Here is a 15,847-nt window from a genome sequence, read left to right on the forward strand (position 1 = left end):
TGTATACAAGGCTCCTAATATAGTACTTGGCACATAGAGGTGCTCAGTTAGTGGTAACTTAATAATAAGTGTACATTGTCTTTCCAAAAATGTTTGCCGTATAAAATATTGTGTATGAGTGAATTTAAATTTTTATTGTTGTGAATTGATATTTGGTATCAAGGCCATTCCAAAAGCGATGAACATTTTAACCGGTGCCATGGGAAATCTGGCAAAATGTGGGAGTTCTTTGGGAGTGACGAACAAAATCACCACCCTCTACTTAGTGGCACAGTTACTCTAGAGGAGAAAGGCGGACCTTATAAGTAGCTTTCGACGGGAATATATATGCCAAGGTCTTGATCATAGCATGCTTTCTATTAGTTGTATGTACTTATTCAGGATGTGGAGAGAGACCAGTGATCTGAGAATTAGCATGCTCGTGATGAATGTATTTTTCTTTTTTAAAAAAATTTATTTATTTTATTTATTTATTTTTGGCTGTGTTGGGTCTTCATTGCTGAGCGGGGGCTACTCTTCGTTGCGGTGCACAGGCTTCTCATTGCAGTGGCTTCTCTTGTTGTGGAACACGGGCTCTAGACGCGTGGGCTTCAGTAGTTGTGGCACGTGGGCTTCAGTAGTTGTGGTTCACGGGCTCTAGAGCGCAGGCTCAGTAGTTGTGGTGCACAGGCTTTGTTACTCCGCGGCATGTGGGATCTTCCTGGACCAGGGCTCGAACCTGTGTCTGCTGCATTGGCAGGTGGGTTCTTAACCACTGCACCACCAGGGAAGCCCTGTGTTTTCCTTTTCAATAAATCTTTTTTTTTTTTTTAAATGACATGTCACTTTAAATTTTTATTTATTTATTTATTTTTGGCTGCGTTGGGTCTTCGTTTCCGTGCGAGGGCATTCTCTAGTTGCGGCGAGCGGAGTACACTCTTCATCGCGGTGCGCGGGCCTCTCACTGTCGCGGCCTCTCTTGTTGCGGAGCACAGGCTCCAGACGCGCAGGCTCAGTAGTTGTGGCTCACGGGCCCAGTTGTTCCGTGGCATGTGGGATCTTCCCAGACCAGGGCTCGAACCCGTGTCCCCTGCATTGGCAGGCAGATTCTCAACCACTGCGCCACCAGGGGAGCCCCTCAATAAATCTTTTTTTCTTCTCTCCGCAGCTGCTCAGATAAAGAATTTGATGAGCCAACTAGGAACTAAGCAAGATTCAAGCAAGCTACAGGAAAATCTGTGAGTAGCTTCCTAACAAGGTTGGGATTTGTGAGGACCTTTTGGGGACCCACTTAATACCCTTGCTGCCTGGCAGCTGAGGTTTCAGGCCTGTGAAATCAGAATGAGAGGCAGTGGGATATGAGGTCATAGCTGGATCTAGAAGGGGAGCAACAAAATATATTAATGGGTTGTGATCTCCGTTACCTCGCAGAGTCCTTGAACGCTGCTTCTTTTCTCCCTTGGACAGTTTAGCAGAACAATTTAGGGAGGCAGAGAGGGAATCCCTACCACTCTTAAACTACATTCTGCCTAAATGAGCTTCCTTGTTGGCAGAGGCCTCCTGATGATCTACAGCGCTCGTCTAATCGGGTTGGATTTCCAACTGTCTATCATATTAGAAAAATGTATTCAGAATGACCCGAGGAGAGTCTGAGGGAGAGAATAGTGGAATAGATTCTTTTTATTATGTCCTTCTTGACTCCATCTCTGCTTTTAGAAGTTCTAGTTTTCATCTTTAACACGCACTGAACAATATTCTTTGTTTCCTGTCCTAGACATTGTGAAGTGAGAGAATGACTTACTACTTTGAGCTTTTTCCAGGGAGATGTGAGATAGCTCTGGGTATGTTAGTACTCTATGCAATGCTCAGGCTTCTGATTGACTTCCCTCTTGGGGTTGTTTTGTTTGTTTGTTTGTTTTGTCTCCCTCTTGGTTTTGGCTCCCTTGTTTTATTTATTTATTTATTTTTATTTTTTTATCTTGGAGGCCCCTTTGCAGTGAAAAAAACATTAGTAATTAATGGTGTGGTTTCCCTGTCCTCCCTTAAACCCTTTGTAGAAATGGCCAGATAGTAGAGGAAACCATGACTAAAGGAGCCTTTTTTGTATTTCTGCTACCTTTCAATCCCACTTAATATAGCACACATTCTTCCCTCTTTAATTTCCTTCCCCCTCTGCTCGTTACATTTTTTTACACAGTATAGGGCTTCTTTGTTTTGGAGGGAAGAGCCAGAAAGTCAGGCCTAAGGGACAGGTAGGGAGCCAAGGATAAAGCTGAAAAAGCAGGAGCTTCAAGCAAGAGCGTGGGAGTAGATCTTTGGAGGTTGTTCCCTAGGGTGGAAGCTGTGCTTCTAATGCACATTTCGTCCAACCTCCAGTGCCTGGATTCTGTCACTAGTCAGTGGACTGTGACAGACAGTACCCATGCAGAACTCCTGGGCAAATCAATACGAGAGTTTTGAGAGAGCGTTCAGTTTGTTAAAACTCTTAGATTGAGGTGTGGGGGCAGTTGCTCTTCTTCTATCAGAACTGCTGAGAATGCTTTTCCTTCCTCCCCGAGGAGTTAAAATACCCAGTCAGCAGGTTTCATTGAGGCAGGTTCTTTCTACTCAGTAACATGAAGACGACTTGAGGTGAGTATGACTGGGTAGTATTTCCGGAATTTTGTTGTGAACCTGGGCATCTGGGAACCCATTTCTTCAAGTGCCCTTTCATTCCCTGCTTTGTGAGACACTATGAGAACGAACTGATACCAACAGCTCTCAAGAAGTGAGAATATCCTAAAACATATCTTTTCTCTCTTAGGCAACAGTTACAGCACTCTACAAATCAGCTTGCCAAGGAAACAAATGAATTACTGAAGGAATTAGGGTCCTTGCCCCTTCCTTTATCTACTTCAGAGCAGGTTGGTATTTTGTGGGGTTTTGGCTTGTTTTTTAATAAGAAAGGACTTTGTTTTTGTGGAGAGGCAGTGTGTGAAACAAAAATAACTTGGCCTTTGGTTCTAGATAGACCTTCTCTGAACCTCAGTTTCCTTATTCATAAAATGGATAAGTGTCTTTTGTGACAACAGAAAGAACGTATGCACCGGATCTTGCAAAGTGCCTAGCATTTAGTAGGTACTCAATATGGGTAGTGGCTGCTGTTATTAGTAATAATATATTAGTAAAATGGGTTTAACTGGAGAAGAATATCCATGTTTGCATCTTGTTGGGGTTTGACCTGAAGCTTTATGCTTTCAGGCTTGATCCTAGTTTTCTTGTATCCTGTATCTATAAATTTCAAGCAGACGTCTTTTATATTTTGTAGTCACTTTCATGTCGCATCATGAATCATTTATAGGTCTCAGGTTGAGGAAATGCTCAGGGAAATAGATTCCTCTATTTAAGTCATTTTCTTCAGTGGCCATTTAAATCCTTTAAAAACACACAATTTTTACTGGAATTCATTGTTCCCTTGATATGCGTGCCTTTTCTTCAGACGTTCCTGAAGTCAGATGTACCCCCTCCTTTGTGGCTTGACTTTTTAATCTATTATTCATGGTCTGCCTCAAATCCTCTCTCTTCCAGGGCAAAAACCTTCTCCATCTATCTTAGCCTATTATGATTCTATTTTGCTTTTAGTTTCTGTACCATTCATGGGAGCATTTAACTTACATTTCTTTTTATTATTGAATTTTTTTAAATGTGGTATCCTATCTCTGATGGCTCTAAAGATGAAGCCTACCACCTCCCTATCCCGGGTTGTCTGTGCACTGTGACTATTGGAACATAAAACAATTTTAGTGTGTTGTGATCATCATTTATAAAAATGAAACAAAGTAGAAATATCAGGGTGTGTAACCATGTAATAAGGGTAAATACTGTTAATGAAACTTTCATACATATGTATATATATGGTGCTAGGTCAAGATGTCACATTCTTATTCTGTGTCTCCATCAAAAAAGTTTGAAAATCATCAGTTTAACCCATTCCTGGCAAGTCGTTTAATGAAGTATACGGTTCAGCCTTTGGAGTTTTGGCATCCCCTTGCACAAAAGAAAAGAACCCAAACTAGGTGCTTTTGTCATCCTGCTACAAAGTAGTAACCTTAATGTAATCACCCTTTGACTATCCACATTCTTGGATCATTAAGAACATGAAATAAATCTACAGACATATTCTCTCTGGTGAAATACAAATCCTTGATTCCCTTCCTCCTATTGTGCTGAATATTCTTTTCCCTTTCAACTGTTTCTTTACCTAATTAATCTTAGCCCTGTCACCCATCTTTTTGTTACTGGACTATCAAACCACACATCCTACTCTCAGCATTTTTCTCATACTTACGTGCTATCATCAGTAATCTTCTAGTTGCTAAATCCAGTGGCCTTTTTTGAGTTTATTCACTTCTCTTTGTTTCATTTGATCCTCTTGCCCATCCTGTCTTCACTGAAACTTTCTTCTTTCCATGATCTCTGTAGTAAAGCCTACAAAGTAGTTTTCATGTCTCCCAACTCTGGTGATCCCTTTCTGGCCTATTTTCTCTTACCCCAGGTTGAGTCTCAGCCTCCTTCTCTGACTTTATATCTTCCTAGAAGTGGGTGTGCCCCAAGGCTCTGCCATTGATCCTGTAATTTTATTACTCTATGCTTTCTCCCTCAGGAGTCTTTTCTACTGTACTTTTATGAGCTTCCTGTCACCTTTATGAACGTGATCCCCAGATCTTTTTCAAGCCCTAGCCCCTAAACCTCTAAGTATTTGGCCCACATTGCCAATTCCTGCTCTAACATCTCCTCTTGAATATGCTGCCTTCATCTAAAATTTAATGTGTTGTCTTATACTGAATTCCTCCTGTTTCACCCAAACCCCTTAACTAAGCTGATTAACAATGCTTATTGTCATAAAAAAGTTTGTGCCTTTTGACCTAATGTTCCCACTCCTGCAAATGTGTCTGCGTTCTAAGAAAAAGAAACCAACTATGTACTCCGGAGCCAAATTTCCTGGATTTAAATTCTACCCCTGCCATTTACTCTGTGATCATAGGCAAATTGCTTAACCTCTCTGTGCCTCATTTGTCTGATCTGTAAAATAGGTACTATAAGAGTACCTAATTTATAGGTTGATGTATGGATTAAATGAGTTATTATATAAGGTACTTATAACAGTACTGGTACATGATAAGCACTGTATAAATATTAGCTGTTACAATGGGGCTCACTTTAGCTTTATTTATAATGGTTAAAAGTGGAACAGTCTAGAAGGAATGTTTACCTAAAATTTACTAGATCAACTTGATGGAGTATTATATAACAAAGACCATAATTGTGAAGAGTATGGTAACATGGAAAATGTTAATGATAGTACTTTTGTATAGTGAGATTGGGGAGTGATGGGTTTTTCCCCCCTATTGTTATAATGTTTATGTAAAAATTAAAATCCAAGAAAAGGGATAAAAAGTCCCTTATCTAAATTTGCTTTTCAGTATTACCATCACTCTCCCAGGTGTGAAATTTGAGTCATCCCTTGACTTTATACCCCTTTCCCCACAGCCAGTCACATAATATTCCTTAGATTCATTTCTTTGTGTCCCCATTACTGATACCACGTCTTCCTAACCTTAAATCTAGATTATTGCAGTCATCTTTTTTTTTTTTTTTTTTTTTAAAACTTCTTTTATTTTTTGGATGTTGGGGGTAGGGATTTATTAATTAATTTATTTTTGCTGTGTTAGGTCTTCGTTTCTGTGCGAAGGCTTTCTCTAGTTGTGGCAAGCGGGGGCCACTCTTCATTGCGGTGCGCGGGCCTCTAACTATCGCGGCCTCTCTTGTTGTGGAGCACAGGCTCCAGACGCGCAGGCTCAGTACTTGTGGCTCATAGGCCTAGTTGCTCCACGGCATGTGGGATCCTCCCAGACCAGGGCTCGAACCCGTGTCCCCTGCATTAGCAGGCAGATTCTCAACCACTGCGCCACCAGGGAAGCCCTGCAGTCATCTTTTTGACTTGTTTCTTTTTCCCATTCCATCACCATCACGGACTAATTTTTCTAAGTTATCATTTTGTACCCATCGTGTTCTCCACACAGAAATTTTCGTTGCTCTTTGTTCTGTAGAGGTTGAATCCCAAACTCATTATCTTGGCATTTAAAACCTGCCGTGGCCACCCCCTTTCCTCCTTTTCCAATTTTATCTTTTAGCTATGCTCGTGAAAAAGCCTTTGGTTCAAGCCAAACTATCTTTTTCTAGATCCTCTGCAAATTTCTGCCACCATGCCTTTGCTCACACTGTTGCCTTGCCTGGATTCGCTTTACCCCTTCTCTCTGCTCTTCATGCCTTACTCTTCCTTCGGTGCCCACCTCCTCTGGAGGCCTTTTGATCACTTAGATTCTTACTGATCATACTTGCCTCTGTATAATGTGTACAGTACTCTGTATAGTACTAATTGAATATAGCAATTATTTGTATATCTAAATTCTTTATCTCCAAATAGATGATAAGCTGTTTGAGGTCAGGGGTGACTTTTTACTTCTGTGTTCTCAGCACCCAGCAAGTGCTCTCAGTATGTGTTTTTTGAGACGTAGCATCAGTAAGCTTAGTAAAGGTAGCTTGTAACTCTACAAAGTAGTTTTCAGGTTCTCAAAGATTTTGAACCTCACTACAGTGTGAAGGAAAATGATGGTTTTCAGGTTAGCTGTGAACTCAGTATAGATGAATACAGTATTAACATTTTAGCAAGAAAACAATCTCTGTTGGGTATTCTGCTTTTAGATTCTCCTGGGAGCTAACATTTTGAATTGTGGCTCCCTCTGAGATTCCCTTACCAGGTAAATGATACCCAATTCCCAGGTTTGTCAGAATGAAAGAAGGAAAACTCTGACTTGGCCTATAGTATTAACCAGGGATTTGAGTTAGAAAAGGACAAATTTATTAATTTAAGGAAGAGCCTATTTCATAGTAATTTTCCTAGTTGGAACTCTGTAGGAGGTATAATTTTGCTTTTAATGGGAATTAAAACCAAATGATTCTGGGTTAATGTGAAATTTAAAGTTCTTATTTAATTTCCTTAGCGCCAGCAGAAACTTCAGAAGGAACGTCTCATGAATGACTTCTCTGCAGCCTTAAACAATTTCCAGGCTGTGCAGAGAAGGGTATCTGAAAAGGAAAAGGAGAGTATTGCCAGAGCAAGAGCTGGATCTCGTCTTTCTGTAAGTTTATTTCCAAAAGAAGACCTTTGCAAATTTCAGGATGTTCTTTCCTAAGTTTTTAAAAAAATTTTGACCATTTTCTTTGCTTACTATCCCTCCAAATAATAAACATAGACATTAGCTGCTGTGAAAATGTCAGATTGGTTTACCCTTTGTTTAAAAAAAAAAGTGGACATATGGTCACTTTGTACACTAGACTAGAAAAGAATGTGCCCAAAGATTTACAAAAGTGACAGGTAGAATTGTGTGTAATTTTCTTTTTCCTTTTTTCTTGTCATGTTGATCTTATGTTAAAAACTTAAAAAAAGAAAACATGTTTCCTAGAATATCGCAGGCTAGGTTATTTGGACTAGCCTTCTCTTTGAAAAGAATTAACAAATTCTAGATTTTAACAACCCAATTTCTTAAAAATATTAAGAGCCCTGAAAATATTAAGGTCAAAGTCTAAGAGAAGGTGTGAACCCATAGACATAAGCAGAGCACTGAAACTGCTTTTCCACTGAGTACATTTACTGAGGGCCAACTTAGATTCAGTTTCGATGTCCTCATGGCATGAAGGGGGACAAAAGTCAAAGCCAAGAATCCATGCATGGTGGATAATCTAAAAGAAGGTGCTCCTCAAATTAAACTGGGCCCTAAAAAATGAAAAGTAAGCCCTCCTTTCCCCTAGCAGACTGCAAAAAAGATCGCATTAGCACTGAGGATGGCAGGAGGGAGGGGAAATCCAGACAGTAAGTTGTACCACAAAGTAACCTTCAGGCAGATTTACTGCCCAAATTCTACCTGAATGGTCCAAAAGCCTAAAGCTTCAAGTAGTCCTGGTCTGGTTGAGTACCTACGTGCCAGACAGAAGCAAATACAAATCCTTTCTGTTTAAAGGCCTTTATCCTAGCCCTAAAAGAATACCCTCAAATAATTTTTGAAGCGTAATGAGCAGCCCAGGGTACACAAATAAACAAATAACCCTGGACAAAAACTAGTAGAAACAAAAGTGAGGTGAAATAGACCTATAAAGACTTAATGTATTAGAATTATAAGACAACTATACTTATTGGGTTTAAAGAAATAGAAGATCTTGAACACATCTGCAGGAAGAAGGAAACTACAAAAAGCTTTGTAAAGAGTCAAAAGATTTTCTAGAATTGAAAAATATAATGTGGAAATTAAAAACTTAACGGGTATGTGGTTTAACTAGAAACTAGGTTAGAAAATATTATCCAGCATGTAGCAAGAGGGTTAAGAAGTTAAATAGGGAAGAAAGGTTATGAGAAATGGAGACTGAAGTAAAAGGATCTAAAATAGTTTTTTTTTTAAATAAATTTGTTTATTTATATTTGGCTGCGTTGGGTCTTTGTTGCACGTGGGCTTTCTCTAGTTGTGGCGAGTGGGGGCTACTCATTGTGGTGTGCGGGCTTCTCATTGTGGTGGCTTCTCTTGTTGCGGGCTCTAGGCACATGGGCTTCAGTAGTTATGGCACACGGACTCAGTAGTTGTGGCTCGCAGGCTCTAGAGCGCAGGCTCAGTAGTTGTGGCGAACGGGCTTAGTTGCTCCGTGGCATGTGGGATCTTACTGGACCAGGGCTCGAACCCGTGTCCCCTGCACTGGCAGACGGATTCTTAACCACTGTGCCACCAGGGAAGTCCCTATAATAGTTTTAATTAGAGTTACAGAATGAGGGTAGAGCAGACATAGATCAGAAGTCATATTTGAAGAGAGAATGGCTGGTAATATTTCAGAACTGATGAAAGTCACTAATCTACAGTTTCAAGAACCCCAACAAATCCCAAGAAGGATAAATTTAAAAACTCTAATTCTAGGTATATCAAAGAGAAACTTCAGAACACCAAAGACAAAGAGAAAATCATAAAAATAGCCCGGGAGGGCTTCCCTGGTGGCACAGTGGTTGAGAGTCCGCCTGCCGATGCAGGGGACACGGGTTCGTGCCCCGGTCCGGGAAGATCCCACATGCCGCAGAGCTGCTGGGCCTGTGAGCCATGGCTGCTGAGCCTGCGCATCCGGAGCTTGTGCTCCGCAACGGGAGAGGCCACAGCAGTAAGAGGCCCACGTACCGCAAAAAAAAAAAAAAAAAAAAAAAAGCCAGGGAAACAATAGAATATCTTCAAAGGTGCAATAGTTAGACTTCTCAACAGCAACACTTGAAGCCAGTAGAGTGTTGTCTTTAATGTTATGAAGGACGATAACTGCCTCCCTAGGATTCTAAACCCAGTGAAAATAGATAACCAGAATGAGGGCTAATTAAAGACGTTTTCAGTCAAAAGAGAGTTTGCTATCAGCACACCTTACTTAAGAACATTCTAAAGAATGAACTTCAGGCAGAAGGAAGGTGATCCCAGATAGTAAGCCTGAAAAGCAGAAAGGAGTAAGAATAAAGAAAGTGGTAAATATGTGAAAAGACAAATCACAAACAGGGAGAAGATACTGCTATTTGTACAACTGACAAAAGACTGGTATTGAGAATATATAAAGAATTCTCAGGAATCAATATGAACAAGACACAACCCAACAGAACAATAGTTTCTTAAACTTTTTGATTTCAGGGCCCCATTATACTCTTAAAAATTATTAAGGACCCCAAAGAGCTTTTGCTTGTATGAATGATATCTATTGATATATATTGTATTAGAAATTAAAACTGAGTTTTTAAAATGTTTATTATTTCATTTACAAATAATAATAAACCCATTACATACTAACATAAAAATGTAAATGAGATTTTAATTAATACTACTTTTCCAAAACAATAAAAAAAGTTTTAATGAGAAGAGTGGCATTGTTTTGATTTTTGCAAATCTTTTTAATATCTGGCTTGACAGAAGGAAGCTAGATATTCATACCTGCTTCTGTATTCAGTCTGTTATGATATGTTGTTTTGGTTGAGGTATCTGAAGAAAATCCAGCCTCACAGAGGTAAGTAACTGGAAAAGGAAGGAGTATTTTAATTAACCTCTTCAGATCATTGTTGATATTTTTCCTTGATACTACATCAAAACTTAGTTGCATTGTGGAATCGAAAACCATTGTCAATGACTTGTTCATACTCTGATGCATTAAAATCTTGGTCTGTCTTATGCTTTTATTGGATCTTTTATCCGTGCATGATTTTTATAACATCATGTATTTATCATTTGGAAAATATTGGTTCCCTGACTTATGCAGGTCTTCTAAATGTTGATATATTTCATTTTACAATATCAAAAACTCATGTATTATCTTCAGCTTGACCAGAAAAGTCTTTAAATATTGAGAATCTCTCAAGTTCACAAGCAGTAGATACAAGTTTTCTAGAATTCTTTTTTTTTCTATTTGAAAGCTAGATTTTTATCACTGGCAACAAACACTGTGCATTATTTTCCTTGAAGTGACAGGCTCACATTGTTTATCTTGAAGACCTTGTCTTTTGAATACCCATCTGAGTAACCATAGATTGTTAGTTATTCTTTTATATATATCATATATAATATATGTTTGTGTATACATATATATGTGTATATATGCGTATATATATGTATATACACAAATTGTATTAAAAGTTTATATATTTTAAAAGTTTTATATATAAGTATAAACTATATTGAATAAGTAAAAATGCTATTCCCTAAAAATAGTAGCTAGTTCACCCAGCAACTCAATTACACAAGTGCTCTTCCTGGAGACAAACATCGTATTGCTGTTTGTAGCAGGAGGGCTTTATGTATACTTCCCATTTCATCATACAGAATATTAAAAAGACATGTACTAAAGAAAAAAGAGACATGTACTGAGATTTAGTTAATTAATAAATTTAATGGCTTCATTAAGGACGAACTGGCTTTTATCCCCCTATGTGTGGTGATAAAGAATAGAAAACTCCTAGTATGGTTTGGTGCCACTGCCTTGATTTGTGTTAAAGTGCAAGTGGTAGTTTTGTCCACCTTTGTTTTTGTCAACACAGTGATAAAAGCAAATAACATCTTAGTATTGCTTTGAATAATGGTCAAATGGACCATTTTTAGTAGTCATGGAATTACAGATTAAAACCACCCTGAGATACTATTTCATGTCCAAAATAAGGGCAGAAAAAAAAAAAAGGCAGAAATTTAAAATTCTGTGAACAGGGAGGGTTGTTGCCATGGATATGATGCACAGGAACTTCCCTATCTGGCCAGTGGTAGTATGAGTTGGAACAACCACTGGAAAACATTCTGGCTGCAACTTCAGAACACATGCACACCTTATGACCCAGCAGTTCTATGCTAGAGAACACTGTAAGTCTGTACCAGGGTATATGTACAGGAATGTTCATAGCAGCATTATTTGTAGTATTCAAAAATTGGAAACATCCAAATGTCGATTAACAGTAGAAGAGATAGGGCTTCCCTGGTGGTGCAGTGGTTAAGAATCCACCTGCCAATGAAGGGAACACGGGTTCGAGTCCTGGTCCGGGAAGATCCCACATGCTGCAGAGCAACTAAGCCCATGCGCCACAACTACTGAGCCTGCTCTCTAGAGCCCGTGAACCGCAACTACTGAAGCCCATGCACCTAGCGCCCATGCTTTGCAACAAGAGAAGTCACTGCAATGAGAAGCCTGCGCACTGCAATGAAGAATAGCTCCCGCTCGCCGCAGCTAGAGAAAGCTCGTTGCACAGCAACGAAGACCCAAAGCAACCAAAAATAAATAAATACATTAATTTTAAAAAACATATAAAAAATACAAGAAAATGATGATCACAAAGTCAGGATGATGGTTGCTCTAAAGGAGAGGGAGGTGATTGTAACTGGAGGAGGGCACATAGGTAGGCTTTAGGACACTAGCAGTGTTCTGTTTCTTTTTTTTTTAATTTATTAAATTTATTTATTTTTGGCTGCATTGGGTCTGTTGCTGCGCGTGGGCTTTCTCTAATTGTGGCGAGTGGGGGCTACTCTTCATTGCTGTGCACAGGCCTCTCATTGCGGTGGCTTCTCTTGTTGCGGAGCACGGGCTCTAGGCATGCGGGCTTCAGTAGTTGTGGCACACAGGCTCAGCAGTTGTGGCTTGTGGGCTCTAGAGCTCAGGCTCAGTAGTTGTGGTGCATGGGCTTAGTTGCTCCGCGGCATGTGGGATCTTCCTGGACCAGGGCTCAAACATGTGTCCCCTGCCTTGGCAGGCAAATTCTTAACCACTGTGCCATCAGGGAAGCCCTTGTTTTGTTTCTTGATATGGGGAAAGAGTAAAAATGTTTTTTAAAAAAACCCACAGTGTTCCTCTCGGTGGGTGGAATTTTGAAATTTTCTTTATTTTGCTTATCTTTTTAATTATTGTTATCATAAAAAGGGACGGCTTTTTAAAAATAGGAAAAGATTGCTCTTTTAACATTTTTTCTTAGTTTGTTGTTAAATTACAAAAGTAATACATAATTAGACTGATTTTTAAAGTCAGTTTGCCACTTTAGTACCTAATATGCTTTAAATGTCCATTTAAAAAAATCTTCACATGTTCTGAAAATTTGTTTCCTAGCAAGTTTTCAACTCCTTCCCTTAATCCACCTGCCTCCAAATTTTAAGATAGGTTATCATTATTATTAATTTTTATTCCTTTCTCCTATCCATGTTTTCTCCGTCCTACTTAGTATGGTTTCTGTTCTGAATCCAAATTGGAATGCAGATTTGCTTTCAACTACTTCACACCCATTTCCTGGTCCAGTCAGATTGCCAGAGCCCTGTGTCATCTTACAGACTCTGTTGGAGCCAAGGGATGTTACTTCTTTATACTGTAGCTAAAGGAAGCCATTGTGTGTGTGTGTGTGTGTGTGTGTGTGTGTGTGTGTGTGTGTGTGTGTGTGTCTGTCTGTGACATGTTTCTGGATAACAGCAGCAATAATGCCATCTGCTTTCTAGGTGGAGGAGAGGCAAAGAGAGGAGCAGCTCGTCTCATTTGACAGGTAAAGGAATTATTCTAATGTAGAGAGTTGAGATGGGATTTTATACTTTATACTTAATTTTAATTTTAAAAATCAATGAGAAAAAAGGAGGAAAAAGAAAGGGAGTCCTGGAGTAGGTAATTTATAATCCATCAAATAAAAAAGTCAAAACTGTGGGCTTTTCCAAGATCTTTGAATTATGGAAGGAATAATTTCAAAGTGAATAAAAAACTTTCAAGAAATCTCTGATGTCTATGTGTTGAGGAGAGGGTGTGGCTCAATAAGAATAAGTATGAGCCCCCAAATCTACGGATTTGGAGGTCTAAATAATTTTACCTCAAATTCAGATTTAAATTCTTCAAAGTTCTTGGGTCAGTGTTTACTCATCCCTAAAATGGAGGCAACCCATCCTTCTAGGAGTATTAAAAGAAAAAGCAAATAATTTGTATCTGAAGGACATCTCCTTTCTTAACTTCTCCAAACTGAATTAACTAATTCCATAAAAATGTACTGATGGTATTAGTTGAGAACATAAAATGTTTTCTTATAGGTATGTATCTATCTCCCCCCCACTATACTGTGAGCACCTCAAAGGCCTGGGGTGCTGTCTTATTCAGTTTTGTATCTCCAGGACATGGAGGAAATTCTTTAAATATTGTGGAGATGATTTATGATTTATGTGTACTGTTGGAAAATGCTTAATACTGAATTTTCAAAGTGTTACATTTCTAGTATAAGATGTCGTATGCATTTCTTTTAAATATGGTACCTGAAAAGAAGGGTTATAACATTTCACTAGCTTTTTACTTTGGCTTTCTGTTAAGAGACATTTAACCTAAAGCATAACCTCAAAGAGATTCTCGAAAACCAGGGGATGTGATTCTATCGGACTAATTGGTGAAGCACTGACAGGTCACTTAACCTGCTCTCCTCCACCTGTCTAGTACCCGAGATACCAATACAGCTTGCACTTTGAGAGTGCCCTGGGAGAGAATGGGCCTTTGTTGATTTCAAATCTCTGCCCACTTCTGTCTAGCAAGCCCTAGCAAGATTGTAGAGTGTACCCCTGAAGGGAAACAGCAAGGGGTCCCATCCCTTATAATTCTGCTTCCTCTTAGTTTTGCCCAGGAAAGCTGAGACTTTGTTTTCTTGGTATTACCAACTCTTTGCCTCTGGATGTGAAGAATGTGGCCTCTGACACTTGTATTGATACCAGAGGAGTTGGAGCCCTGGTACTGTCTTTGGGCAGGCTCTGCTGGCAGCAGAGGTGATGAAGGTATGTCTTATGCACACCTTAGAGAGGAGGAGTCAACTAGTGTGCTTGTCTCCCTGCAGCCATGAGGAGTGGAACCAGATGCAGAGCCAGGAGGATGAGGTGGCCATCACTGAACAGGATTTGGAACTTATTAAAGAGAGGGAAACGGCAATTCGGCAGCTGGAGGTGAGAGCCAAGTCATGTTTTTTGTTTGACTCAATGTAGATGCAGTCTCTTAATTCACCTGGTTTTTCTCGCAGTGATTATGAAAAAGGATGAAATGAGTTGTTGTATGGCTAATGAGACATATTATGTCTCAGTGTAATCACGGTGAATTTGAACTACCCTTATGTTGGTATAGGCCATGGCACCTGAGAATACCCGAATCCTCTCCTCAGTTACTGTATCTTATATGGACTCCATGAGACTATGCATAGAGAACAGAGCAAGGCCAACAAATATTTTATTGCTCATTAAGACTTTGTCCCCAGGGCTTCCCTGGTGGCGCAGTGGTTGAGAGTCCGCCTGCCAATGCAGGGGACACCGGTTCCTGCCCCGGTCCGGGAAGATCCCACATGCCGCGGAGCGGATGGGCCCGTGAGCCATGGCCGCTGAGCCTGCGCTCCGCAACGGGAGAGGCCACAACAGTGAGAGGCCCGCATACCGCAAAAAAAAAAAAAAAAAAAAAAAAAGACTTTGTCCCCAAACCTCAATGCCAACCTCTAGGTTAGGTAGGGCTCTATGGAGAGCCCTTTGCTTAGTCTGAATAGCCCAGAATAAAGATAGGCCAAAAAGGTTTGCTCCATTTTTGTGTATCCCAAAGTCCACTCCCAAGTTTTGGATATCACGTCAGTGAGTCAGAGAAATAGGAAGAGTTTTTGAGGTAGGGGTTGAGAGAGCGGTCTTGAGGCCTCTCTTACCTTAGTTCCCAACTTTAATCTTGTACAGTGACCAGTAAGATATCCTTAAACCTGAGTACTTTTCTCCTCCATGGGGATAGAAAACTGCCATCCGCGGAGGCAGTGGGGAGGGGAGGGTTGAGAGAGGAGAAACTTTGAGCTCCTCCTTGACCTTCATCTGTGGCAGTCGTTCTGAACCATGACTGCACTTTAGAATCACTTGGAGATTTTTTTTTAAATTCCCCAGCTCTCCTCCTCTACTACCAATTACTATGTTTGGACTATATGATTTGCCTATTTTTCATAGATTAAAAATGGGCAAACATCCACAAGAGGCCCTGGCCGTGGACACATTTTTCCTTACAAACTTCGCAGGTGATTACAATGTGCAGTCGAGGTTGAGCCCCACTGCCCTAGAGCCCATCAGTGTCAGTGTTTTTGATGGGACAGCTCATCCTCAGGTTTGATTATTACCTTCAAAAATGTCATGTCTTGGGCTTCCCTGGTGGCGCAGTGGTTGAGAGTCCGCCTGCCGATGCAGGGGACACGGGTTCGTGCCCCGGTCCGGGAAGATCCCACATGCCGCGGAGCGGCTGGGCCCGTGAGCCATGGCCGCTGAGCCTGCGCATCCGG

At 40.2% G+C, this 15,847-nt stretch overlaps 1 protein-coding gene across 1 annotated transcript in view; it reads left to right on the top strand.

The window, feature by feature from the left end:
- STX12 (syntaxin 12) overlaps positions 1-15,847 on the top strand; it is a 34,546-nt gene that overhangs the window by 12,640 nt on the left and 6,059 nt on the right. Inside the window, exons 2-6 of the mRNA XM_065877567.1 lie at positions 1,148-1,217; positions 2,783-2,882; positions 7,023-7,160; positions 13,038-13,081; positions 14,396-14,501. Coding sequence (XP_065733639.1) covers positions 1,148-1,217; positions 2,783-2,882; positions 7,023-7,160; positions 13,038-13,081; positions 14,396-14,501 — 458 coding nt within the window. The remainder of the gene's footprint in view (positions 1-1,147; positions 1,218-2,782; positions 2,883-7,022; positions 7,161-13,037; positions 13,082-14,395; positions 14,502-15,847) is intronic.

The sequence above is a fragment of the Phocoena phocoena genome, chromosome 1, assembly GCF_963924675.1.
Source record: "Phocoena phocoena chromosome 1, mPhoPho1.1, whole genome shotgun sequence".
In the NCBI taxonomy this organism is placed as follows: Eukaryota; Metazoa; Chordata; class Mammalia; order Artiodactyla; family Phocoenidae; genus Phocoena; species Phocoena phocoena.